The sequence below is a fragment of the Barbus barbus genome (assembly GCF_936440315.1).
Source record: "Barbus barbus genome assembly, chromosome: 10".
Taxonomy (NCBI): Eukaryota; Metazoa; Chordata; class Actinopteri; order Cypriniformes; family Cyprinidae; genus Barbus; species Barbus barbus.
The window spans coordinates 22824984-22851863 of record NC_136738.1 but is presented as its reverse complement, the minus strand read 5'-3'; the positions used below and the strand labels follow the sequence as shown (position 1 = coordinate 22851863).

General features: G+C 36.4%; 3 protein-coding genes across 5 annotated transcripts; 1 reads left to right on the top strand and 2 right to left on the bottom strand.

The window, feature by feature from the left end:
- Window positions 1–978: 978 nt before the first annotated feature.
- med14 (mediator complex subunit 14) lies at window positions 979–16622 on the bottom strand. Of its 2 annotated transcripts, XM_079426708.1 has the most exons (30): window positions 16228–16622; window positions 15694–15720; window positions 15118–15223; window positions 14866–15039; window positions 14647–14776; window positions 14394–14522; window positions 13743–13850; window positions 13316–13448; window positions 13078–13228; window positions 11974–12085; window positions 11516–11641; window positions 11356–11434; window positions 11121–11280; window positions 10843–11037; window positions 10497–10631; window positions 10312–10388; window positions 8640–8800; window positions 8408–8554; window positions 7962–8053; window positions 7689–7841; window positions 7200–7469; window positions 6660–6876; window positions 6154–6279; window positions 4872–5054; window positions 3775–4001; window positions 2980–3159; window positions 2598–2705; window positions 2038–2163; window positions 1619–1808; window positions 979–1472 (listed from the first exon to the last, which is right to left on the bottom strand). In XM_079426708.1, the coding sequence occupies exons 1-30, from the start codon at window positions 16395–16397 to the stop codon at window positions 1399–1401; spliced, it is 4266 nt and encodes a 1421-aa protein (XP_079282834.1). In that variant the 5' UTR covers window positions 16398–16622; the 3' UTR covers window positions 979–1398. The 2 variants fall into 2 exon arrangements, with proteins under 2 accessions (XP_079282834.1, XP_079282835.1); XM_079426709.1 differs by lacking the exon at window positions 6154–6279.
- Window positions 16623–17645: 1023 nt separating this feature from the next.
- On the top strand, window positions 17646–21189 carry grtp1b (growth hormone regulated TBC protein 1b). 2 transcript variants are annotated; one of them, XM_079426726.1, is made up of 8 exons: window positions 17646–17782; window positions 18072–18223; window positions 18342–18500; window positions 18615–18739; window positions 18974–19070; window positions 19822–19994; window positions 20173–20358; window positions 20471–21189. In XM_079426726.1, exons 1-8 carry the CDS (start codon window positions 17661–17663, stop codon window positions 20555–20557), a joined length of 1101 nt encoding a protein of 366 aa, XP_079282852.1. In that variant the 5' UTR covers window positions 17646–17660; the 3' UTR covers window positions 20558–21189. The 2 variants fall into 2 exon arrangements, with proteins under 2 accessions (XP_079282852.1, XP_079282853.1); XM_079426727.1 differs by lacking the exon at window positions 18615–18739 and having other exon boundaries at window positions 17673–17782; window positions 18342–18487.
- A 1-nt stretch (window position 21190) lies between these two features.
- Window positions 21191–25312, bottom strand: lamp1b (lysosomal associated membrane protein 1b). Its single transcript, XM_079426725.1, has 6 exons — window positions 25000–25312; window positions 24082–24287; window positions 23636–23758; window positions 23464–23530; window positions 23217–23381; window positions 21191–22548 (listed from the first exon to the last, which is right to left on the bottom strand). The coding sequence occupies exons 1-6, from the start codon at window positions 25058–25060 to the stop codon at window positions 22409–22411; spliced, it is 762 nt and encodes a 253-aa protein (XP_079282851.1). The 5' UTR covers window positions 25061–25312; the 3' UTR covers window positions 21191–22408.
- Between the last annotated feature and the right edge of the window lie 1568 nt (window positions 25313–26880).

Genomic DNA, 26880 nt, shown 5'->3' with positions numbered 1-26880 from the left:
TCTTTTCAGTGGTCCTCCTCTCCATGGTGTTCATCCACACAGCGGCATGAGATGTAAATAAAAGGCGTGGTCAAAGCTGCTAAACGACGAGAGACCACGAAACGTACCGATGTTGTGTGAATCTGCATCGAACCACCTGCAATTGAAATTGAATCAAATGGGTAGAATTGATATTTTTATGACACACGTATCTGAATGGGCTGAGCTTGTGGCCCAGGCGTTGTATTAATTGGTCAGGTATGTCGAAATAGCTTTTTTATTATTTTAACCTTAACATTGACTATTTTCAATTCATTTGCTTTTAAGGTTTAATAGTTATATCATTTATAAATTTCTACAGACCGATAGTAAAGCAACATATACATAGAACTGTCACGAGGTGCTGGTTACTTATCTCTGCGCTGTTAAGGATGGGCCAATCACAGTCGTTTAGATGAGGATTTCTGAAGTGAAACACGGTTGTCAGGCCTTTTCTTAATTTAGAAATGAATCGATTTAATCGCGTATGTTATTTAACGTAACAATAAGGCAAAGTTAGCATGCGCCTCATAATTGTCATTTTGAGGCTCATTGAAAGATATACAATTAGTTATTAGCTTGTAAAATTATCCACTCTGGACCTTTGTGTGCTTGACCAACATTGTCTTAAATACGTTTTTAATTATAATTATTGTTCTAAAAAAAAAAAAAAAAAAGTACCCATACAAATTTACAATATACGATAACGAGTCTTTAAATGCATAGAAGGATAACTGTTCTCATTTTGTTCTCTAAATATATTTAATTTCACTTAATCAAACAAACGAGTTATTAATGAAAGGATGGAGCTATTTCCAATGTTTATTAAATAGTAATAAACACAGACAAGAAAAACCGTAGACCTTTTCCGTGATTCCAATGGATGACAATAAAACACTGCTTATTTAGAAGTTTGTCACGCATATTTAAAGTGACCTGTATACTAAGAATTCAAAGTAATGCAATCAAAAAAAAATAATTTAAATAGTGTGCTGATAAAGAAAACATCAATACTTACACAGTACTGATATCTTGTATTACAAAAAAGACAAGAATATTTCTGCAAAGTTTCAAATAAAAAGAAAAATACAGCTGTAGTTAAACATTTTTTCTATCACAATCATTTCCTTAAGAAGTGCATCTGAAAAAAAAAAAAATCCCTTAGCAGAACTTTGCTGAGCTATTTTAAAAAAGAAGTCCTGCTTATCACAATTAATTTACATGCTTCGTAATACAATAAAAAAAGTTCCATCATATTTCTGCTCCCTTTTATGACAATATGATACACCAGCAGAAGAGTCCATCGGCTGTAGCAGAAAACATGACTTTCCCTTGAGTTATTTACTGATCGTCTGGAGAAGTTTCCTTTGAGACAACAAGTTATGGCCGTCCAACAGGATTCAACGTGAGATTAGCCATGAGCTCATGAACCGCTGCAAATATTGTGCACTCTCCTGTAAAAGAAAAGAAGAAAAAAAAGGCTAGCATTATTATTGAAATGTAAATATAGAAACATAAAATGTTAAATATCTGACTCTTATTATATACTGATTTCAATATCAATTTAAAAATTCACATTAAACAAAACAGATGTGTGAACCTTGTCGTGGTGGATGGTGCTCATTGAACCTCCTGAGGATGGAGCTGACCATCAGGGCCGCGGCTCCCGAGGAGCTGTGCTGCCGGGGGATATCAGCCTGCTGGGTCAGTCCAGTAGCCATGTCATACACTATAGGCACTATGATGCTGATGGGCTCCTGGGGTACCGGTAGCCTCTGGGTCAGCTGGAGCTGTAGAAGAGCATCACTTCAAGTTAATACACGTTAGGAATCCATAGTAAACTTAAACCACAGATCAAACACAAGTTGCTGGGTGTACAATGGCCAGAATATTAGTGTAATAATCAGAATTCAGGACATGGTCATGTATGGTGAGATTGTTTTTTATCCATTGGGAACTGGTTGTATGGTGAAAGGGGACATTGCAAACCAGAAAGACCAGAGTGGGTGAAGCACTTACAAAGAAGAGCATCTTGGTCTTAAGCACCACAGCAATGGTTCCTGGTGGGGCAATGGGAGGAGCGCTGGGTGGGATGGTCAGACAGAACTGCACATTCCAATTCAGCTGGGCCGCTTGGTCTGGGAACTGGAGGAAAAACGATGGGGCCAGTGAGTTTCCAAATGCAATGGAAACTATATTGTGAAACATTACTACAATTTAAATACCTTTTTCTGTCATATTTATGTATTTTATTGCTGTGATGGCAAAGTTAGATGTTTGCTTAAAGCTTTAAATAAAAAATAAAAAATTCAGCCTTTATTCCAGTCTTTATGATGCTTTAGAAATAATTTTAATATTCTGATTTTAAGTGATACTTTTTTTAATAATCATTATTATTATTAAAGGTCAAAAGAACAGCATTTATTTAAAATCTATACTGTCCCTTTTAACCATATTAACATATCCTTACTAAATAAAAGTATTAATTAAAAAAAATTAAATTAAAAATTTTTTTTTGAAACAGTGTATACTTGCACAAGGGCAAAAAAGAGAAATTAAATAAACACGAATGTGCTTACCAACTCCAGTTTCATGATGCGAACACAGTCTCTGAGTATGTTGGTTGGAGCGCCCAAAAGCTTTGTAAAGGCATTTAGTGTGTTGTATTTAAAGGGTGGTCCTGCAACCTATGGTTTAAGTAAAAGAAAATGACTTGCACTTGCATTACTGCACAATACCTGACTTGATGGCATTGCAAAGAAGGCCACAGAGTGAACGGAGTTTCTTTTTTCTTTAAAGAAGAAAAATGCACAGCTAATTGCACTAAGCAGAATAGCAAAGATAAGCGTTTTCAAACTACTTTTAAACAGGTAATCTCTATTCATGACATTAAGCCAGTGTTGTTAAATCAGGCAATTTTAAAATACACATTACAATTCTCTTCAAAAGTTAATTTCATACCCTGGTCTCAAAGAACTTCTCTAGGACCTGCAGCTCCTCCTGCGACCAGGGTCCAGTGTTTTCTGGTGTGACTTTCAGTTGCAGAGTCTGGTAGGTTTTGGGGTTGAGAGCCACTCTACATTTAAGCACTTCTGTCTTAAACATGATAACGCCTGGCTCGTTGGAGTTCACAATAGTGAGCTGTGAAGAGAAGGTAATCGAGAGTGATGCAAATACAGTGTGCAAGCAAAATTATATTAAAGGAACACTCCACTTTTTTTGGAAATAGGCTCATTGTACAACTCCCCAAGGAACTTTGCTGCCGTACCGTGGGTGCAGCAGGCGCAGTGATATGACGCAACGCCTGGGGACTAATTTCAGGCGCTGTGCAATATCACTGCGCCTGCTGCACCCACGGTACGGCAGCAAAGTTCCTTGATTATTACGCAGGAACGAGAGTATAGTTCCTAGCCATATCAGCCTAGAATATCGCAACTTTTCATTTTCGGTCGGTCTTAGTGCACGATGTAACTACAGAAGGGTTAAGTTTTAAATAGGAAAATTATCAAAACTGTCAAAAAATTATCAAAACTGTATCAAAAAAATGGTCTAATCCGATTCAATTATCTATGCTAAGCTAAGTTAAAAGTACTACCGCCAGACCCAGAGATCGGCTGAATGGATTCAAAAACGGTAAAACTCAACTGTTTATGTCTAGAGGAGTTGTAAAAGGAGCCTATTTCCAAAAAAAGTGGAGTGTTCCTTTAATTTGACGGGATGAATGATGTGATTGTAACATGTTTGTATCTGACTCACATTGGGTTCTAACTGTATGATTCTCTGTAGGTGCCGCCTCATGATGACAGAGCCCAGGAAGCGCTCTAGAGGTGAGCACAGGTAGCTGCCCGCCAGCCCTGGCACTGGGCATGGCATGGGTGACGGCAGAAGCAGAACATGTAGTTTGCTGTGGGTGAGGATGGTGGGAATAGAAGCGGCCCAGGACCGCTGTGGCAGTTTACGGGGTGGAGGCATTGCCTGTGAACCTACACACACAAACACACACAGTGACTGACTGAAAAAATTTAATTACTGCTTAACGTAGTCATGTGTAAGATAATATTAAATTCTCTAATTTTACACTACTTTTTCTTCAAGAAATGTGTAGTTTTACTAAGCAAGGATACATTAAACTGATCAAGTGACGGTCAAGGCATAATCTTACAAAAGATTTCAGTTTCAAATAAATGCATTTTTTTCCACTATCTATTACTCTCGAATCCTAAACATATACCATGGTTTACGCAAATATATTAAGCAGCACAACTGCTTTCAATATGATAAGAAAAAATGTTTCTTGAACACCAAATCAGTATATCAGAAAGATTTCTAAAGGATGTGACACTAATGGAGTAATGGCTGCTGAAAATTTTGCCTTGCCATCACAGGTATAAATTACATTTTAAATATAAAAATAAGCTATTTTTAATAGCAATATTGTGCAATATTACTGTTTTACCTTGGTGAGCATAACAGGCATCTTTTAGAAACATAAAAAAAAAAATATTTAAAAATCACATTTTTGACCAGTAGTGTACATCAAACCTAGGACAAACTACATAATTATTGGGTTAATCGCATAGAAATTGTCAAGAAAATGTCCAGGTACTATTTAACCCCAAAATCAAAAGAAATTAATATCGAGCCATTTATTTTTGAAGTACACTTTTACAACCATCAAGATATTTTGCATTGCAATAAAGACAATTAAACAGAAAAATTCGAACTGCAATAAGTAAACTTAACTTAATTTTACTTAACTTAATTCTTAATTAATTAAATAACTGTAATAAGTAAATTACTGATTTTAACATGTTCTGATAACATGGATCTATGTTTAGACTCTCTGGACTTACTGGTACCAGCTCGAGGGGAGTGGGATGGATCTGGAATAGGTGAGTGCAAAGAAGGGTTGCCTGGTGACATGCCAGGGATTCGGGCCCCTGGGGAGGGTCCAGAGACCTGTGGAGAACCTGGCCATGGTCCGACCCTTGGGCTGGCGGACACCATCGTGTATGGTGAACTCGGGTCAAGGGTTCCTGCAATACAAATGAAAGACATTTGGACTATAACTCACCATCTCTTAAGGAGTGCTAGTTTCCATCGATGTATAGTTTTTAGTCCATGGCAGTAACAGTACTCAATACAACCCACCAAAAGCACACATTTCCCAACTGCAAAGTCAGAGCTGCTTCAACAACAGCCAACAATGATGATTTTGTATGATTAAAACAAGGCAAAGAGATTTAAACCAATGACTCTGATTCACTTTCACATGATTTCAACTGCACATCAATTAAGATATTTTGAAGCACGAAAATGTACTAAATCATGACATACTGTGACTAATGTGAGACTGACAATACTGTCCAAAAATACATTGTAATTCATAAGTTTGGAGCCAGAAAGATTTTTTTTTAAAGATATTAATAATTGTAAAGACAATTGTGTTACAAAAACATTTCAAATTAATGTTGTTCTACTGAACTCAATTCATCAGGGAATCCTGAAAAAAAAAAAAAAATGTATCATGGTTTTAACTTTTCTTTCTTGAGCACAAAATCAGCAGGATTTCTGAATGATCTCGAGACACTGAAGTCTGGAGTAATAGCTGCTGAAAATTCAGCTTTGCCACCACAGAAATAAATTACATCTTAACAATATTAAAATACCAAACAGATATTTTAATTTAAATAATATTTTACAATATTACTGTTTTACGGTATTTTTTACCAAATAAATGCAGCCTTGGTGAGCATAAGAGACCTCGTACAGACCCCAAAACTGTCAAATTTTACAATCACAAAAATAAAAAAATAAAAATTCAGGCTAATTCCCAGTACCAAGTTCTACTTTGTATTTTTTTTCCTTGCATTTAATCATGCATATGATTCTGACATAGACGTTTCGTTTTCCCAGTCCCACCAGTCAAAGAAACAGAAAGAATCAAGAAATAATACAAGAAGTATCAAGCAAGTGATCATTTAAGCGGAGTACATTCACCATGCACAAAGTCGATCGTTAGCAACAAATCAGATGTCTTTCACCAGCCCATCAAAGATTGAAAGCCCTGGACCACAGAGGTCAAAAGGAAAGCCAATCAACAAAGCCCTGGATCCAGGCCTCCTGTGCACTTACCATGTGGGCTAGCAAAGTTGGAGGTCTGCCCCATAGAAATGCCCAGAGAGGAGGGAGAAGGGGTGGGCCCAAAGGGAGAAGGGGCCCGCAGAGCTCCGCTAGGGGAATTGGCTGCATGGATGTTCCCTGCACACAATTAACCAATCAGTGGCCTCATCAACAACTGACAAGAGCATGTCGCTCCCGTTCCTGCACCCTCACTTTCACACAAGCTGCAGCCAGAGCGGGACAGGAGCTGCAGACCCCGAATGGAGATGGGTGGACAACTGTGGGCATGTTTCTTCATGAGGTTGCACGGTCATGGTGTCATCAAACGCAGACTGACCGATAAAAGCATGCATACCAACAGACAGGAAAAGCTGGTGGGACGCTTTTGCAATGAGTGGGACACCAATGAGAAAACACTTTCTCTCCTTTTGTTTCCCTGACTCCATGGTGGCATGACCAAGATGGCACAGGCAGAAAAATGACAGCATTTGACATGATAGAGACACATATTTATATACCTGGAGACTGTGTTGTCATCATAGACGGTGAGGGAGGCACATGGTACGGGTTGGGGGGCGATGTGAGGGGTGGATAAACCCCCCTGCCTGAAGGCTGCGTCTGGGTGTGGGGCATGAAGGGGTCATCTATGCTTATCGGGGAGGGAGGGTTGTCGTCCTCATTGACCGAGCGTCTGCGGGCGTCTTGGTTACTATCCACAAACATGTTCAAGAACGTCTGCGGAAAATCATTGAAAAGTGACAATTACACCCATGCACAACAACAGTTAAAGGGACAGTCCAAACAAAAATACATTTACTCACCCTCAAGTTGTTCCAAACCTTATTTTCTTCTGTGTAACATAAAAGAAGATCTTTTGAAGTATGTTCGTAACCCGACATTTTGGATCCCAACATTCTTCATATTAACTTCTTTTATGTTCCACAGAAGAAAGAAAACCATACAAGTTTGGAACGACATGAGAGTGAATAAATGACCATTTTCATTTTTGGGTCACTATCCCTTTAATATGTTTAATATTTAATTTTTGCTCCACACACCTTCAGCCCAGGGGCAGGGTAGAAACCTTCAACTATCTTGGTGTTGTCAAAAAGACTATAGGCCCCATCACGGATGGCCACCACACCTCTGCTACGGCAGTAGATGTCAATGCAGTACATGTTACGGAAGGCCAGACGGATGTGAGTGGGTGACTGAGGCAGGATGGAGAAGCACTGGTATGCCGTATTGGTCCTTTGGGTGAGGCCCAGCATAGGCACTGTGGGTAGCTTGTTGATGGCATTTAGAGGAGCTTGAGTGTCTGAGAGGACCTGAGAATGTGAGTACAAGTATTTGAGAATACTTCCAGCATCTACTAATGAATAGTGATATATTGCCAATATCCACTCAAAATTGGTCAGTTAACAATTTAATGTTTTAAAAAAAACATATTGACAACATGTTAAATGTAAATAAAAATACAACATGGTGAACATGAACACAAATACAAATTTTACTATGATGACTTCTAGTGTCAAGGCTCCAGATACCTGTAAAAGTTGTACAACATTGGGTGTCTTGTTGAACATCTCTTGAAGTTGGTGGAGAATTATGTTGTGACAGTTGCTACAGCCTGAATTGGGCCCCACAGTCCCCAGGGCCAGATGGTAACGCTGGGATACTGAGTTCCACTGTATCGTCACCTGAAAGAAACAGGATTCAACATGTAGTAAATTAAACCAGTGTGATTTAAACCAAATCACTAAATGAAGGCATTAAGAACCTTTAACATCAGCATTTTAACAAGATGCGAAGGTTTTTACCGAGCTGCCTTTGGTGCTGCCATAACATAGAACCAGCTTCCGATAATTGTACAGCCGTATCTCTGAGAAAAGGCTCAAATACGAGGGCATATCTGGAAATTGTAGATAATTAATTATTAAATTACAAGCAATTCAAGTTCTTCAAACCAGTCAAGTATTGTGTTTATGGAAGAAGGCTCTTAAGTTCACAAGTTTGCATTTATTTGATAAAACACAGTAAAACAACAATATTGGGATATATTATTAAAATTAAAATAATAAAAATTCTGTTTTAATATATTGTAAAATATGAATGTATTCCTGTGAAGGAATTTAAAATTGATGTAATAGTTTAATACTTTCAATGTACTATGGCTTCAAATGAATACAAATAATAGCTGGTTATCAATTAAAACTCAAATTAAAATGGAAGCGATGTGATTTATAGTTAGAACAGAGGTACCTACCAGGTAAAGCACGTGAGAACTCCAGCACACATTCATAAAGCTGACTAATGCTGTTCCAGTCATTTAAATACATCTCTACCACCTTCCTGCCACCCACCGGCTCCGAAAGGGGATTCTCATAAGTCAGGTAGACATGTCGCGTGGAAGCTGAATTGAAATAGACAGAAAATATTGTAAAATACACATACATTATTGTTCTGAAAGCTGTTAGAGGACAATTAACTGTCTTTACCTTGTTCTTTGTTGGCTGTGCTGTTGAGTGGACAACTGGTGAAAACCAATTCTGCCACCCATGTGCGATTATTCCGGCCCTGTAGTCTGAACGTACAGTCCAGCAGGGAGCGCTCTAGAGCTTTTCTTGTTTCCTCACTCACTCCCTTACAAGGTGGAACTCTGAGAGAAGAAAAACATTTAGTAAACTATTGCCAAAAGTTTAAGTCGGTAACATGTTTTTAATGTTTTTGAATGAGGTCTCTTATCCTCCCCAAGGTTGCATTAAAGGTGCATTAGGAGATCTCAGAACATGCTAACTTTAGCCTGATAGCACTAAAAGCGAACATCCCACCCTCCCTGCAAATTGCCGTCAAAAGCCACGCCTCCTGAACGCATATACGCTCACAGACCAGAATACCAGAGACAACTAAACTAGAATACATCATGTGCCACTCACCGGTGAGAAAACTAGCACAGTTAGTAACAGTAATACAATACCAGGAAGGAAGATCAGGTTGTAGATGTTTGCCTGCTATTCTCGCTGTCTGCATAGCGTACGTGAACGCGCTGATGACGTATCCTGTCTGCGTGAACCGGGTGTGCAGATGTATGCAAATACATATGTTGACAGGCAGGTAGGAAAGCCAATCAAAACGCTCGGACCGAGCGTTTTGATTGGACAAACTTTTCTTGGTCCTACACCTTCCACAGAATATATACATACATATAAATACATTTAGACCACTTAACTTAATGATTGCTATCGGGATGTGAAGAGACTTTCAACCAGCATAACAAAAAATGTTTCTGAAGACAATCACCTAATGCACCTTTAATTTGATTTTTTTTTTTAAGTAAAAACAGCAATATTGTAAAATATTTTGTATATTAATATATCCGTTTTAAAACACAATTTATTCCTATGATACAAAGCTGAATTTTCAGCAGCCATTACTTCAGTCTTCAGTGTTACATGATCCTTCAGAAATCATTCTAATAATCATATTCTGATATTTGATTCTCAATAAATATTTCTTATTATTATCAACATTTAAAACAGACGTGCTGCTTAGTATTTTTTGTGGAACCCATGATACATTTTTTAGGATTCTTTAATCATCATAAACATCTTTCTATATCAATTAAAGGGATAGTTCACCCAAAAATGAAATTTTTTCACATTTTGAGATATGTAAATGCATATGTAAACAATGTATGCCAGGTATGTACACGGATACGTTGTTTATGCTTTGATCTGAACGTAAACAATGTATATGCGAATATACGTTGCATATGTTGTTTACGTATGTGATACTCTCCAAAATGGCGCTATAGGGTGACGCGGAGGAGACAAATTGTTGAATAGTCATTATTTTTGTTTTCTTTGCACACAAAAAATATTATCATATCTTCATAAAATTATGGTTGAACCAATGATGTCACATGGACTATTTTAACGATGTCCTTGCTAAGTTTCTGAGCCTTGATCATGTAAGGATCCTTGCTGTCTATGGAGGGTCACTCAGAGAGCTCTCAGAATTCATCAAAAATATCGAAGGTCTTACAGGTTTGGAACGACATGAGGGTGAGTAATTAATGACAGAATTTTCATTTTTGGGTGAACTATCCCTTTAAATGCGCCCTTGATGAATAAAAGTATTAAGTAGATATGCATCTATCATCTATCTTACTTCAGAATACGTATGGCATGGCTACAGCCGTCTCCTTCGACCTGAACCCCTTGATGAGGAATCTCCATATTGGACAACTGGGAGAATAAAAGACCATTCAGTAAACACAAAATGTGACATTTACAACTGATAGCTTCAGATAATAAAGCACTGCTTTCACCATCTTATGGATATGCACAGCGTACCTCACAGCGTAATCCGATGAGGGGCATGTTGGTGTCACACATGGCTACCAGGTGGGCCAGCTCCTTATTGAAGGCACACATCTCTCCTGACCTCTTGGGTTTCTTCGGTTCAATGGCACTTTGCTCTCCTGACAACTATGGAGTGACCAAAACAAGAATTTTTGAGTCATTTCAATAAAAAAAAAAATAGAATTTTGAAAAAAACTAATTAAAAGTGAATCTTATGTATGGATGAATCGTTCACAATAATATCAATAACAGGCATTTACAAATCCTTTTTAAATACAACACAAAGCAGTAACAAATGTTAACAGTTCAGTTCAGTATATTCCGTTGATTATCCCACCTTTCTCTTGGACCCGGGACGAGCCATTCGTCCAGATGAAATATCCTGCACAAGCTCCTCCAGGTTAGGCTTAAACTGCTGCAGAAGCTGAGCAGAAGGCAGCCCATCCTCACTCTCAGTCTGACTCACAGACAGGAAGTAGTATTTATACTGGAGCTCTGTCGGATTGTTGGACACATCAAACATCTCGACCACCTGAGAAAAGAGTTAATTAAATGTTTAATGTGTACACAAAAGCCTTTCTCTGTGAGAAATTCAGTAAATATTAAAGTATTTACAATATAGTATTGTGGGAGGCGGGTGAGTTTGAAGAAGAGGCGATGTTTTGACAGGTTGCCCACAGGATGCGTGGTTAAGTTAGATAGGTGGAGAGTGTCTGTACACAGTGTGGGAAGATGTTTCACAGACTGTCGACATCTCTGCTCACCCAACCAGAATCTGTTTAAAACACAACATATTATCATCACTTTCACAACATGAAACGCACCAAGAACGGGTAGCTTGACTGCTTACTTTAGCTGCTGTAACCATGTAACGATACGCTTCATGTCATCGTTAATATTCTTCTCAATGTCATCTAACATTGACTGATCTGGAAATAGACAAACAAGGCTAGTTAAGTAGTTGATTTGTTCAAATTATCTGATGTACATCCCATGGATATGTGACTTACCGACTCCATAAAGCATTGGCTGAAACATTCCTGAATGCAAATCGACAAATATGTGGAGGCACTCCGATCGGCCGCAGGGCTCCAGGATTGGTATGACTAATGTGGGCAGTGCAGTCTCGATGAAGGCTGAAAAATAAACACAAAATCAATCTCTTAATGCATATAAAATAAATAACTAATATTGACTCTTGATGTTTTCTAGTTGAAGAATGATTTAAAAAATATATATATTATTTAAATTTACAGCATCAACAATAACAGCATGAAAATGGATAATTTCGAGATTTGCTTTCCTACACGATATAGTGCATCCTCTCGTAATTTATTGCTTAAATATTGTAAATCAATGTAGTAACCAAGAACAGCAGGCAAATGATTATATTACCTCTTTAAAAAAACTAAAAAACACAGCAAGCAGCACAAAAATGGTGAATATCATCGTGGTGTAAAATACTTACAGTTATCACTAGGATTGGAACTTTTTAGGATGGCTTTGAGTTCTTGCAGTTTCTGATGCGAGCGGGCATGTACACTATCGATCAAAAGCTTTTCAACTGAGAGATGATCAATCTGAAAGAACAGCCCACAAACACACATGATAAGCTTTCATCCTCAGTTATTATACGCTGCCATTCAAAATTTGGGGTTGCAAGGTTTTTGAAAGAAGATTTACTTATGTGAGAAGCCGTTACTCCAGTCTTCAGTGCTGATTTTATGCTCAAGAAACATTTCTAATTATTATCAATCTTGATGCAGTCGTACTGTTTAATATTTTGGTAGAAACTGTGATACATTTGTAATAAATACGATTTATTTTTATTTTTTTTTAAAGAACAGCATTTATTTAAAAAAGAAATCTTCTATAACATTAGAAATGTCTTTACGCCAGCGCCATGTCGTGGAGACGCTGTGTTTTTTTGTGAAAGCAAAAATACTTTGTTTGGGCTCCCAAAAGAGGACACAACTAGAAATCAGTGGTTAAGTTAACACTGTTCCAGAACAGTTCAACCCAAATATTAGAGTGTGTGCACTGTGCAGCGCATTTTACGGAGGACTATTTCCTGAACCTGGAAGAGTAGCCTACAATGCTGGCTTACACAAAGGCTGTTTCTATAAAGTGGGGCAATTCCAACTTTGCAAGGACAGTCTGACGCTTCTGACTCACAGTCTGTAAGTACATTTCTGCTACTGACTATTCAAACGCAAGTTTTGAGCTGTGTAGAGTAGTGCTTCTTGTTTGTCGTTTCTCTGATAACAAATATAATCAGTAATTATGTCCCCACTGGATGCAACAAATGCCTCGTTTATAATGGGTTTGTATTGTTTTTATGTCATCGCGCCGGGACATGGCATCACAATACGGTTCGGTGCGAAACATTTCAGTCTCATGCTTGAGGTATTTGAAAAGCGGGGCATAGAAGAGCAACAATGGAAACGTGGAATATGTGGAAAATAATGTGTTTTTAACCTTAAACTGCATAAACACATTGCATTACACCAAATAGACAAAATAATGTTCTTTTTAGCAACGTCATATGACCCCTTTAACCAAGGATACTCACCTTCATGGCTCTTTCCATTAATCTGGAATCACAGGCAGGGAGTGGAGGCTCATGGGAGATCTGTAATGGCTTGGATCCATCAGTCTCATCAATTCTGATGGTGACCTTGTGCACAGATGCAGTGCCAGTCTTTCTACCCAGGACCTGTTGACTGCAAGGCAAGAATCATGAGATGCAAAACCAAAAGAGAAAAATTCAATTAAATCACTGTAGCAAATTGGCAAATTTTGAAACCTACTTCCAGACAGACAACGTGAGGCACTTGGCAGGGACGTAGCGCTCGACCTGCACTAGATCACCCCACCGCTCTCTGATCAACATCAGAGTTTGGGAATGCAACACCTCCAGCTGTAGTGATAGGCAAAACGAGTCTGATACCAATCGTTCAGGAAACTGTTTTGATCTGTTCACATTTTGTAACTACAATTTTTTTAAACAAAACTTCCATTTCATAGTTTTGCAAATTTGACTATTATTCTAAAAGTATTCTGGAAAATAGTGATAAAAAAAAAAAAAAAAAAAAAAAGTTGTGTATAAATTGACTAGTAGTGTATTGTAAAATATCTGAGTCGGTTAAAAAAAAGCTATGGGCTGTTGATTGAGTAACCAATCTAATGTTCAACTAAAACACAGAAACCAAATTTAGTCTTGATCTAAAAGGATACGGAGGCAGTTGTACATGTCCTGAAGAGGCTTGTCATCTCCAAACAGTCGGGACTGCACCAACTCATGGATATAATTCACCTGCATGCTGTGGACCAATGCCCGTCCATCTAAATAAATTATAAATATTTATTATTGGTATTTTAAAACATATTTATTAGCAACTATTTATTCATTTCATTACATATAAATAAAAAAATATATACTCACATTCAAAAGACTTTAACATTGTTAGAAACGATTTGTTTCAAATAAACAGTTCTTTCTTTCTATTCAAAGTATCCAGAAAAAAAAAAATGTATCACGGTCTCCTCAGCAATATTAAGCAGCACAACTTTTGATAATAAGAAGAAATTTCTAAGCACCAAATCAGCATATTAGAATGATTTCTAAAGGATTATGTGACCCTGATGACTGGAATATTTGGCTGCTAAATTGTTTTTTGTTTTTTTAATAAATAAATTGCACTTTAGAATATATTAAAATACAAATACAATATTTCATAATATTGCCGTTTTTACTGTATTTTTTTTTTTATCAAATAAACAATCTTTTGAACAGTGGAATAAATAAAATATTCAAGGAAAACAAGGGTACATGCACAGGGGTTCCATCATATCTTATTTCTTATGACTTATTATTACACATCTTACCTCCAGTTTCCTTGTCTTCAACTAGAATCTCTAGTTTAAGAAGTCTCCAAGGGATATCAGGATCATCCCCCATCACTGTCAGTGTGGCTTCAAATTCCCCCTCAACTCGAAACTTTACTCGCCCATTGGCTTCACACAAGTAAGATCATTCAAAATCATAACAAAAAAAGAAACAATATAGAATAAAATAGAACATACTTATTACAGGGCAGAATATGTCTTTGCCAGTAGATGTGTGGAGCTTGGAACTTACCCACAGTTAAGTTGGCCAGCTGCGGGGGCAAGTCAGTGGTGACTAGTCTGTGTCGCAGGATTTGATTCAGCTGATTTAGCGTTGTCTGCTTTTCTGCTTTCGTTATAGGGTCAGGAGGAATAATTTTGTCCTGTAAAAAAAAAAAAGAACACTATTGCTGTCTATTTCACATTTAATACATCCAGTTTAAGCTCTTGAACACTGTGTTTGACTACTCACTCGGATACAGGTGGGCAGACGTGGATAAGACCCTGTGGTCAATACATCAATGGCGAAAGGGATGGCAAAACTAGGCAAACGTGCATGTACCAAGGCGTCCCTGGCAAGTGATGCCAATCGATCAGCCGTGTCGACAAATAAATACGCTTGTTGATCCAGAAATGATGAGATCATCTGCAATCAGAGCTAAGAATGAGTACAACTCAAAATATGAAAATAACTCACATTGGAGGTGAGAAATAAATCACATACCGCACATTTCTCCACCTTCCCAGCATTACTTGCCCATTTCACAAGAGCAAGCAGACGTACGAAGAGCTGCCGTGTCCGACTGGCAAACTGAACAATTTCAATTTTCCTGTAACAGACAGATTAAATCAGTTATGTTCATATGCACGGATAATGTATCTCAGGGGTTTTCTATCTTTTAGAAGGCAAGGACCCTCAAGTCCTGCGAGGGACCCCCTTCCTAAAATTTGAAAAGGCATATATTTTATATTATATTTATATTATATTTCATATATATTTTGTGTACAAAGACCTAATTTGTATTGTAAAAACTTAATGTTATAAATATGTCTAAAATGTTATTGTGAAAATAAATAACATTATTTCAATTCTGTTTTTTCTACTCATTATAGTAGCGTTCTTTATTATTACTTATTTATATATTCTTTTATATATACATTCATTCATTTAAGTAAATAAGTTAGAAAACATTTCTTTTCTCTAAACATTTCCATGAACCCCAAGCACTGCCTTGCCCCATTTGAAAACCCCTGGTGTATCCAATATTACATTCATGTTTTCCACATGGCAGTTTCTTACCTTTCCATGTCTGTTTTTCGAGGAAGTCTGTGAAAATCATAAAGATAAGGTTAAAAATATCAAATGACAGCGCAAAACATTTGACATCTTACATCTAGAAAACTTGGAAGACATAAAAATACAGATCCATAAAAGCAACAGAACAAAAAAGTGCACATCTCCATAAATGCTCTTATAGCTTATATACTTGATAGTAATAGACTTGCTTCATAGATAAAACTTAACACCTGTGTCGCCCACTATATCCACCATAAACTCACCTAGGCTGCTATAAGCAGACCATTCAAATAAACTAGCTTCGTGTTAAAATATTAATATTTTACATGGTTAACCAAATAAACATAGCCAGGTAAGAAGTCATAAAAGGGTCAGCAAGAGTCCCCACACAAGTTATACACCCCCATATAATCTCTACCAGATTAAAATCAAGATTTATAAAGGTGATCTGCAAAGTAAAACATTTGTCGAGGAAACATATGTGCTAAACTAAATCTAACTTGATTTAAACAAGCTTGACCAATGAGCAGAACTCACAGCTCAGCCAGGAGAGTGATCTCATGGTAGGTTCGCTGCAGCAGGAACTCGATCAGGAGGCTCAGCCGGACTCCCTGAGTGGCCGGGGCTCCCGGAGGAGGCTGCGGGGCAGAACTCGGACCCCCGGCGGGGACCAGCTGCCCGTCCGAACCGATTTGAACTGGAGCCATTTTAAAATACAACGGGAGTGATGTACGGCCACGGATCCGACCCTTTCCACTCGCGTTTACCGCAAACTAGTTCGAGAGAATATTATTACACGTACGTCCTAATGTTTATAGGCGGCCATGGAGAAAAGGACAAATGAGTTTGTAACATGTAAGATGTGGAGAGATGGAGCCCCGCCATCACCCACTGGAGCTGAAACAGGAAACAAAACTCGTCTTTCCCTAAATGGCGCTGGATATATTATTTAAAATAAAAGTCTGAAAGCCAAAAACGTGATTTAAAAGGATTAGATTGGTTTTATTTACGTTTTATTTCTTTCACAGTACATCAAAACGGAAGAATAATTAATTTATAAAAATACATTTTGTCTGTATGTGGAGTCAAATAACATTTTAAGCAACAGTAGCTGCTGGAAAAGGAAAGCCTAGGAGACTTTTATTTTGCCAAGGTCAACGGCCGGAAAGAATATCCGGTTTGGAATATATATATATATATATATATATATATATATATATATATATATATATATATTTAATACATCAAGCGTGATAAAGTAAAACTAGTTTTAAAAAACTAGTTAATTTTATTAAATGTATGCTAATCATTTTTCACAAACAAATCAAACAACGTCAGTTCTATTCACTTTTTTTTCATTATGAACAGGACTTCTGAAAACTAAATATATCGCGAGAGATCAAAAAATTATGGATGAAATACTTTGCCAAAATAATAATGTTATGTACCAAAACCACATTCATTCAAATGTTTTAAATGTTTGGGTTATTTTTGCATGCAGATTTATTTCTAATCAGGTTGGTTACTGTAGTCAAAAGTGAAAGCAAGCGATAATAATCAATAATAAATCATTTATAATAAATACATAATATGAGTCTACATATTTTTAAAATTATAATAAGTAGTTTAAAAACTATGATCATAGCCTGTAATATAATTATAATATAATCACATATAATATATTTAACAATATAATATCTCTAAAAGGGTTGATCTTTGCCCAGTATTTTCATAATTTTCCAACCATCCAATCACTTGCTGGGAAGTTTACAGCACTGTATAAATTATTTTGAACCTAACGACCCAAGTTTCAATATTAATAGGCTACTCAAAACAAATATTTCAAATGGTTAAAACTTCGAGTTAAAAATAATAGACATAACATAACTACACACTATAAATCCAAACAGGTTCAGGTAAAATGAATAACCTGCGCATATGCCAGGTTTCAGTGTAGGGGAGGAGTTTATATGAACAGCTCAGTAAAAGTGTCCGATGGAAGAGACGGACTACACTCTACAGTCATGGAGAATCACTTTAATGACCAAAGGACGGAATGTTCCTCCAGTTCAGACAGCAACGACTGCCAGAGGTATGAACCTGACTTTATATTACTATGATGAAGTGATGTTACTTATAAAATAAAAATCGCTATATTATGGATAGTGGAACGGTCGCCACGAGATGGTCCAATACACCTGTGCGTCAGGTGATGTTTGCGTCAGTGTCAATATGAACACAAATAAAAGACATTTCAGTAAAAATAATAATATTAATAATGAACTCGTTTTATTTTAGCTTCATAATTTTAGGATATTTCTATTAAAATCTCGGTTTTCTTCTTTAACAGTATTCCCACAAGTCTTTAAATGTGTTTCTAGGGTAGACCAGTATGGATTTGAGAGAGCAGAAGATTTCAACTATGAATCCTATGAAGAGTTTATGTCCAGGCATTTAGATGTTGTCACTAGAAGGTCAAAGAAGTGGTCGAAGCTTTTGCAGGGCACTGTAAAAGTGGAGAAAAATGTAAAAGGTATGCAATTTAATGTAATTATATAAATACATATATGTTTCTATTATTTTATTGTATTAAATTGACACATAAAGGATGAAGTTTTTTCACTTCTTAAAGCAGTCATTTGGGTTTGCAGTGAAGCGTTATGTGAGGAAGGGGGTTCCGTGTGAACATCGCACTCAGATCTGGATGGCAGCTAGTGGAGCCCAGGACCAGTTGGACAGAAATCCTGGCTACTATCATTCTCTATTAAAGGCTGAACATGACCCTAAAATAGAAGAGGTTATACATGCTGGTAAGTTATTTCTCCAGTCGTGAAACCGTGTTTTATTTTAAAGCATGATTTTAAATCAGATTGAATAGGACACAAGGGAAAAAAAATATTTCTGAGATTTTGTTTTTTTTCCAGATATGCACAGAACCTTTCCTGACAACATTCAGTTCCGTGCCTCCTCCGAGCCATGTTTACAAAAAGGCCTGTTTAATGTACTTCTGGCTTATGGACACCACAATAAGGATGTTGGTTATTGTCAGGTGCTGCTACTGTCATGTACACATGGCCACTAAAGTTCCTATACTGTAGATGAGAATCTAAAACTATTGTTGTGTATCTAGAGAATAGTCAATTATAACAAGTGAGGAAGTACGACACTCTAAACTGCTGTAATTTTGTGTTGTTTACCCTGTCAATATAATGACTGAACCTGTTGTACCCGTCTGCATTCAAATCTGTAGGCTGCTAAAATGTATCCCTTGTTGACTTTTTAGGGAATGAACTTTATTGCTGGATATCTCCTCATCATCACCAAAGATGAAGAGAAGTCTTTCTGGTTAATGGATGCTTTACTTGGCAAGATCTTACCAGGTCAGTCACTTTTACCCACTGTATATAATCAGGACTGCGTTGGTTAATCATTCTATTAGGCTTAATCAAAATGTAATAAATTGTTCCGCTATACCTCAAACAACATTCTGTTTCAGATGACATCATCTAGACCTTGTGGGCGGAGAAAATAATGTTAACCAATAGCCAAATAGTTGTTTAGCCATTGCTTTAGGCTATTGCTGTAGGTAATTTAAGCTTAAATCTTGCCATTCGTTAAAGAGATATTTCCCCTAAAAATATATATTCTGTCATCATTTACTCACCCTCATGTCACCCAACTGTTATGGCTTTCTTTCTCCTGGAAGATAAAACTAAATATTTGAGAATTAGCTCCATATGTGTCCATATTGGGGAAGTCAATGGTCACCAAAACTGTTTGGTTACCAATATCTTCTGTTCCGCAGAAAAAAGAAAGTCATACAGGTTTGAAATGACTGGAGGGTGAGTATATAAAGACAAAATAAAAAATTTTGTGTAAACTAAACTTAAGCTAAAACTTTTAACACAGCAATTTCATATTTGTTAAGTGTAATGTCAATGTAATAAATGCTCTGCAAAGTTAATGATAGTTTTGAAGTGCTCCAATCACCCACCACATTCATCTGAATATCTTGATTAAGTTATAAATACTCAGAAATTATGAATTCATCATAAATCCATTCTGTATCATGTTCCATATATATATATATATATATATATGTATATGTTTTTTTTTTTTTTTTTTATCTAGACTATTACACACCAACAATGCTGGGGCTTAAAATGGATCAAGAGGTGCTTGGAGAACTTGTCAGGATGAAGGTTCCTGCTGTCTGGCAGGTCATGAATCGGCATGATGCAATGTGGACCCTGGTGGTCTCGCGCTGGTTCATCTGCCTGTACATTGACATACTTCCTGTAGAGGTGAGGATGAAGTCGAAGGTTGTACTTTGTGAAAAGTGTTCAGTTTTAAGCTTTGCAGTCATTGAATTGATACAATTCTGAAATCTTATGAAATCATTAGCCGGTTTTATGAAGCATAAGTGGAGTTTGTAATGCCGATAAGTGAATGTAATGATTGGTAGCTGTGTTTTTTTCTCAGACAGTGCTGAGGATATGGGACTGCCTTTTTTACGAGGGATCCAAGATCCTGTTCCGAGTGGCTTTGACTCTGATTCGTCACCATCAGAACCTCATCTCACAAGCACAGAGTCTCCCCGAAATCTGCGAATGCTTCAAACAGATCACTCACGGGGAGTACGTAGAGGACTGCCATACATTCATGCAGGTAAATTCTACTGATGCTGTTTATTTAGGCCTATTAACTAAACTAATACTTGTAGATCTCTTTATAATGATGTGTTTGTTCTGAAGATTGTTTGTTTGTCATCTCCCTTCAGAAAATCTTTATGGAGCCTGGAGGTCTCTCTACCGCAACAATTACTAAACTCAGGAAGATGTGTAGGAATCGCATTACTTCTGTTTAAAACCCTCCTTTACACTAAATGCTGAACATGGACATACAGTTCTGCATGTTCAGCATGTGAGATGAGAATCTATTACTTACTGTGTGGAAAAACTTTATGGTATGTTAAGCTTTTATATGAATATTTTAAACATAATTATAGTGATACACTACCTTTCCAAAATATGGGGTTAGTAAGATTTTTTTTTTGAAAGATGTAACTTATGATTACCAAGCCTGCATTTATTTGATCAAAAATACAGCAAATGAGCCTTTAGAAATCATTCTAATTTGCTGATTTGGTGTTGCTTAATATTAATATTTCATAGATACGGTGATCAATTTTTGTTTGATTAATGGAAAACCAATAAAACATTTATTGAATGCTTTTCAAACATTGGAATCGTCTTAAATTTGACTTTTGATCAATTTAATGTGTCCTTGTTGAATTATTCTTTTTTTTTTTATTATTGTACTGACCCCCATTTACTGGAGGTATGCCATTCCAAACTTGTATGATCTTTAATGTTGGTGTGTGTGAAAAATATAATAGATATTTTGAATTTTCATATTTGGGTGAACAATCTAAGAGGAATATTTTTTTTTCTATTTTCTGTACAACTAAATGCTTTAAATAAAGATATTTAACAAGTTAACAAGTTTTCTTGTCTTTTATTTTTCACTTTATTTAGAAACTTAGAATCGCATTCCCTTAAAACAACATGAACTTCATAGCACTCAAGGGAACATTTCAATATCCACAACAATTCCATTTATGCAGTCATTCCATATGAAGGCGCATTAGAAAGGAGAGATTCATCCACCATATGATCAAGTGTGTTTTTAGTGCACTGCACTTCTCGTGTTTGTAACAGTTAACCATTTACCTGGGTCTATAATAGTCTAAACCTACTTCAAGTTATTCAGAACTTCCTGTTGTGTTAGTGTGAATATACCCTTTGTCCATCCAGTAGTGCAAAACCATATTTCCTCACTCTAGCAGAATTTCCCTTTTAACATTTTTGAATGAGTGCAAATACAACAATGCTAAATGAAAGCAAGCAGGTTATATAGTTTTGATATGTAGTATGAGAGGGAAACAGAGCTATTTAGTGTTATTGAAGGGTATTCTACTCTACAAAAGTGGAAATTCAATTTGTATAAGTTAACAGAGTCTCTTCTGTACCCACTGCCTCAGTAGATCTGGAGAGATCCAGGCTAGATGTGGAATTTCTTTTCATTAAAACTTAGTACCACACTGACATCTGACTCAACACTTATGCAAGGCTTTTTTAACAGTATTAAATTAATTACATTCCTTCAATTTAAAAATAATAATAAAATAAAAGCTGAAGCTTGTAGAGTGTTCAACTCCAAATGAGAACTTTGAGATCAGGAAGTAGTGTTAAATATCTAGTCCCTTTTAGACTGTGCAGTAACAGCTTCATTGGCTTTCCCTAAATCCTTGTATTTATATAAATAAACGCATGAGGTTACATTTAAGAATATGAGGTACCAAACAGATCATATGCTTTCTAACCCAGATTAAGCCTAAATAACAACAAACACCAGGCATTCCTCTAGATAAGCATAATCTGGTTCCTGGAAACAATACTTTATCATGACCTAGAGCCTCAAACACACCTTTGATTTTGACCTTCACCTTTAAATATGCATTAATTATACTATGTTTAACATAATACAACAAAAAGTCCAGGAAGCGCAGGTCCATCTGAGCAATGGCAGGTGAAACACCAGCAGAGGGCAAGGTGGGTTATAAACTAGGCAGCTGCAGTTGTAGTAGTGTTGTTGAGTCCAGATTAGAGCAGAAATCGGTGGTGCCTACACATCCTCGCTTGAAGAATACATGAGGTTAGATGGTCTGGTAGCCCGCGTGACTTCTGTTCCTGCCAATAAGGTAGGCCAGGATCACGATGAGCACTAGCACAGCCAACGCAGCACCCACAATAATGGGAATCAACATGTCGTCCTCATCTAGATCACACTCCTCAGCTAGAACAGAGACAGCAGGAGGAGAGTAGGGGAGACGGTGGTGAAATAACAAAAGAAAAATTGGAAAACACAATTTCTGAAAACATATGTATGCATTTATCTTAATGTATATATATACACACACACACAGTTATATATAACTGGCAGTCCACTGTATGAAGAATTTTTGGCTATAATATGTCACAGCTTAATTTATTTTGGTATCCTCAATTACATAAATGAACTATAATGTCCTGCACCCACTAGTAAAAAAAAAAATATCTGGCGTCTCTGAATAATTTTTGGTTTGACTGAAATTATTCTGACACCAGATGTAATTTTTGATATTTTTTTTTTTACTAGTGTGTGCAGGACACTATAGTTCTTTTTTTTTTTTTTGGCCAAAAAATGATAGAAAAATATATGGCAAAAAAGGTCAAAATATAAATATACTTTCCATTTTTTTATTTAAAATTCTAGTAATATTGTTGCGTGTCATTTTTATTGGAGTGGATGAACGACACAGTAATCTTATACAAAAGTTATTCAGTTTATCAGCTTCACATTGTTATGACAACTAAGCATTTTATGCTGTGGATTAATCTTGTGTTGAACCCAGAACATTCCTTATATGAATTAAAGGATTAAACTGAGAAATGTCAAAAGAGAGAAAAGAAAAGAAAAAAAACCTGCTCCAAAATCTCCATTGACACCAAAAGGCTGCACTTGAAGCTGGAAGGTGTTGAGAGAGAAATCCTGTGTAATGCTCAAGGTCTTCTCCTTCTGACACATGTAAGAGTGGCCCAGGGTTCCCACCATGTAGTTCAGAGTGGTGTTCCTGAAAACAAGGCGCTCTGGGCAAAAAAAAAACAACAACATTTGCTCAGATTTTAAAAACTAAAACTCTTAAACATGGAATATTTAATACTGACTTACTAGCCATATCAGGCAATGCAGCTGACAACTCTAACCCACTAAGATGATACTTGTTTGATGTGGAATTCTGAAAAGGAAACAAGCATATTTCATATGTTATGATGACACCAACATGGTCTGAATAATTTAAGAGAGCATTAGGGGAAATAATTGGAGGAGATGTGAAATTTACCAAAGAAAAGCTGAAAGTCAGATTAATGTTGTCCTCAGAGAGTACGAGAGTTGCACTGTCCAGATCGCAGGATCCAGAGGATTTAACCAAGTTTGGATGCAGGTTCAAGACCTCCTGGACAGTCTAGAAAGAAAGGCATGTTTACATTTAGATTAATGAGGACCAAACCTTCATTCCTCTGAATTATAATCATAACTGGCCATACAAATCCCTTTATTTACAACAACCCAAGGAATTTTAATAAAATAAATGGTATTTGTCATAGAAATTAATCATACAGGTCCCTTTTCTATGTATCATCTCAGGTGCACAACAAGCTAAGAATGGAAAATTAAATTGTCATTTTAAAAAGTTTTTGTTTACCCACTGAACATAAAAGGAGATATTTAGCACAATATTTCAAGTTACACCTGTCCAATGAAAGTGAAAGTTCCATGTGCAAGTACCTTTCCATGAGAGCTCGAAATAAAGCTAATGTTGAGCTGCAGTCCCATCCGTGCCAAGAGACAGACAGCATCAGTGGCATTGGTGATATTGTAGCTGCCTCGCTCAGGGGGTCCGGGGGTGGCAGGAGAAGCCGGAGGAGAGCTGGTTTCAACAGCGACCACAGTGGGCGGAACATCAGCAGTAAAAGTCTGATGTATAGTGAGAGCTGGAACAGTAATGTCATTATTTTTAAAAGGCTCCAGATGAGCTGTTGCACTGGTTAGGGTTAAAGGTGCACTATGTACATTTGCTACACCATGCTTATTCATTCCAATAGCATATGTAATTTTAGACTTTACACTGACATCTATTGACATGGATGCATTGTATTTGTTCACTAAATAATGCTGCTGCTTCACCAAAACAGTTTATATTATATTATAATTATTTGATAAAGCAAATTGTATGACAGACTGTTTAGTTAATGGCCCTTACGTGTACACATTAAGTTACAGTTTCTTATTAAAATGCATAATCATCTAATTTCTTAATTTGATAAACGTTTTTATTTTTAAATACTGAACTTCTGCACCTTTAAAAATGTAAACTGGTAGTCAAAACACAGCATGGATACGGTTGTTTTACAAGTTATATCTGTAAATATGTAAACATATTTCCCTCCAAATGAGAAATACTCAACATTTTCTTACACAGCAGACAAACGTAGGCCACGGTTTTGCAGGAATACACATTATTATATATATATATATATATATATATATAAAAAAAAAAAAAACATTAAACAAATAAAAACACTGCAACCTTAGCGTCCTTCATAAATATATGGACAAGACCGTTTCTTCTTATTAATTAACCAAAATATAACTAGGCCAAATAGTCCTGCAGCCCAAAATACACTATACTTAAATCAAACTTACCTAACAGCAGGCTAAAAATTGCCCTGGAGGGCATGTTTTGTTTGCGGATGATGGGAATCATGTTTCTTGCCAAAATAAATCAAAACACACTCGATAGAAACACAGATGATGGCAGACTGTGCAATATGCGCCTTCACACGCACTCTTCAGATAACTGTCGTTATGTTGCAGACGTTAATACGGCTTTGAACTGCAGCTGTGCCAAATCTACATCTGCTAAACGCACCAGATTTGTTTAGTTTCTCGTAACCGCAGCAGAAACACTAGATCATGTGAGCGACCGCTAGCATCACGCAACAGCAGCACTGCGCATGCGCATCTTATTCTTGGTTGTTGTTTTCTTATTTATTTATTTTTTATGCATTTTGTTGTTGCTGTTATTTTAGAACAGATAGAAAACAATGTACCATGGAGTGCTGCTATCCATTTCGCTAAATTAAATAATAATAAATGATTCACATTTATGTAAGCGTTGTAATAAATTATTAGTTCCTGGATAGTGAGTGAATCATAAAATAATTCAAATAATCGTAAAAATACACAGTGCATAACATTTCCTGTAGAGTAGTATTTCATCGTGTGATTGGATAACTACGATATAACGAGCCACGGAAGCAACTGTGTGTGTTTTGCATTTTGTTTAGTCGTGATTAATATTTCGACAATTATAAACAAGTAAGTTATTGGCTATATTGTATGTTCCCTGTGGTTAAGCAGTACTTGAAGAATGGTGAAATATCGTGAAAATGTAGGCTAGATAGATTTAAAAGTTGCTACACATAAGTGATGTAAAAAGAGTAATGTAATGAGGATACATGTGACTTAAGATACTCCTAAGTGTCACATCACAGAGACAATTTACAAGGAGGCGAAAGATTTTAGGACCATTCCACAGTGCCATCACAGAAGTGTGATACCTGACCTTTTACCCTTTTATGTTGCTTGCAATGGTTTATTTAAAGAGCCATAATGATCTTATGAGATTGATCTAACACTTGCAGCAATTATGTGGGAGAATGGAGCTAGTGGTCAAACTTTTTATTCCAGTGAATATTTCTCAAGGTAGATTCTGTTCAGTTTCTGTGATAGTGATAGAGTGACAGGTGATAGAGACTTTAAACTCTTTAAAGCTGCTGAACATGTCCAACATTATTACCCAGGAAAAAAGATACAGTAACAAAAATATGTTCTAAGAATATTTTGCTAAAGTTCTCATAATAAAAACGTTATTTCTTAATTTTCTTTGAAAATTCAAAATGTCCAGTTTTTTAATGTTTTTAAAAACTTTTCTTCATGGTTATGCAAATATTAAAGGAACATTCCATTATGGTCTCTATGCATTCTGAATGTAAAGTTGTAAAGTTTTTTTAAAAGTAATAACATTTCAAAAAGGTTAGATGAACATCCAAAGGAAACATTTCATGCCATGAACAATGGATAAATAATGATTTTGTGCTAACATTTTGAAAAAAGACCACATAACTTCGAACGAACGCTCTTTTAATGTTACTTTAAGAATGTTTTGTTCATAACTTTGAGGGAACTTTGCCAAAATGTTAGACAAAGTTCTGGGAATGTGCTCTGTTTGCTGGGCCCTTGCTAAAGAAAAATATTCTCATTTAAGCTAGTCTTGTAGTTTAACCACACCAATGGCAAATGCAAAACAGCAGGGGGCACAACATGTACAAACTAGCTTGTAAAATGAAAGTTGCAACCTATTTTCAATTAAAAAACAGAAGAAAAAACCCACTTTGATTAATTTTTTATAAGAGTTACAGATGAAGTTTTTGATCTCTGTTTTGAAGATGTTGTCTGCTTTTATTTTTTCCTTAACTGTTAGAACAAATATTTCTATTGTATATGATTTCCTGCAGGGGAAAA

What these genes read in the sequence shown, in the direction of transcription:
- med14 (XM_079426708.1), bottom strand. Translation starts at nt 16,397, where the DNA reads ATGGCTCCAGTTCAAATCGGTTCGGACGGGCAGCTGGTCCCCGCCGGG. An exon ending in GGAAGGTGGAGAAATGTGCG is followed by an intron (nt 15,040 to 15,117) that starts GTATGTGATTTA and finishes CTCTGATTGCAG; the next exon opens with ATGATCTCATCATTTCTGGA. An exon ending in GCAGCACCAAAGGCAGCTCG is followed by an intron (nt 7,842 to 7,961) that starts GTAAAAACCTTC and finishes TGTTTCTTTCAG; the next exon opens with GTGACGATACAGTGGAACTC.
- grtp1b (XM_079426726.1), top strand. Translation starts at nt 17,661, where the DNA reads ATGAACAGCTCAGTAAAAGTGTCCGATGGAAGAGACGGACTACACTCT. An exon ending in AGAAGAGGTTATACATGCTG is followed by an intron (nt 18,501 to 18,614) that starts GTAAGTTATTTC and finishes TTTTTTTTCCAG; the next exon opens with ATATGCACAGAACCTTTCCT. An exon ending in ACTTGGCAAGATCTTACCAG is followed by an intron (nt 19,071 to 19,821) that starts GTCAGTCACTTT and finishes TTTTTTATCTAG; the next exon opens with ACTATTACACACCAACAATG.
- lamp1b (XM_079426725.1), bottom strand. Translation starts at nt 25,060, where the DNA reads ATGATTCCCATCATCCGCAAACAAAACATGCCCTCCAGGGCAATTTTT. An exon ending in AATTTTTAGCCTGCTGTTAG is followed by an intron (nt 24,288 to 24,999) that starts GTAAGTTTGATT and finishes TTACTGTTCCAG; the next exon opens with CTCTCACTATACATCAGACT. An exon ending in TGACTTTCAGCTTTTCTTTG is followed by an intron (nt 23,531 to 23,635) that starts GTAAATTTCACA and finishes TTTCCTTTTCAG; the next exon opens with AATTCCACATCAAACAAGTA.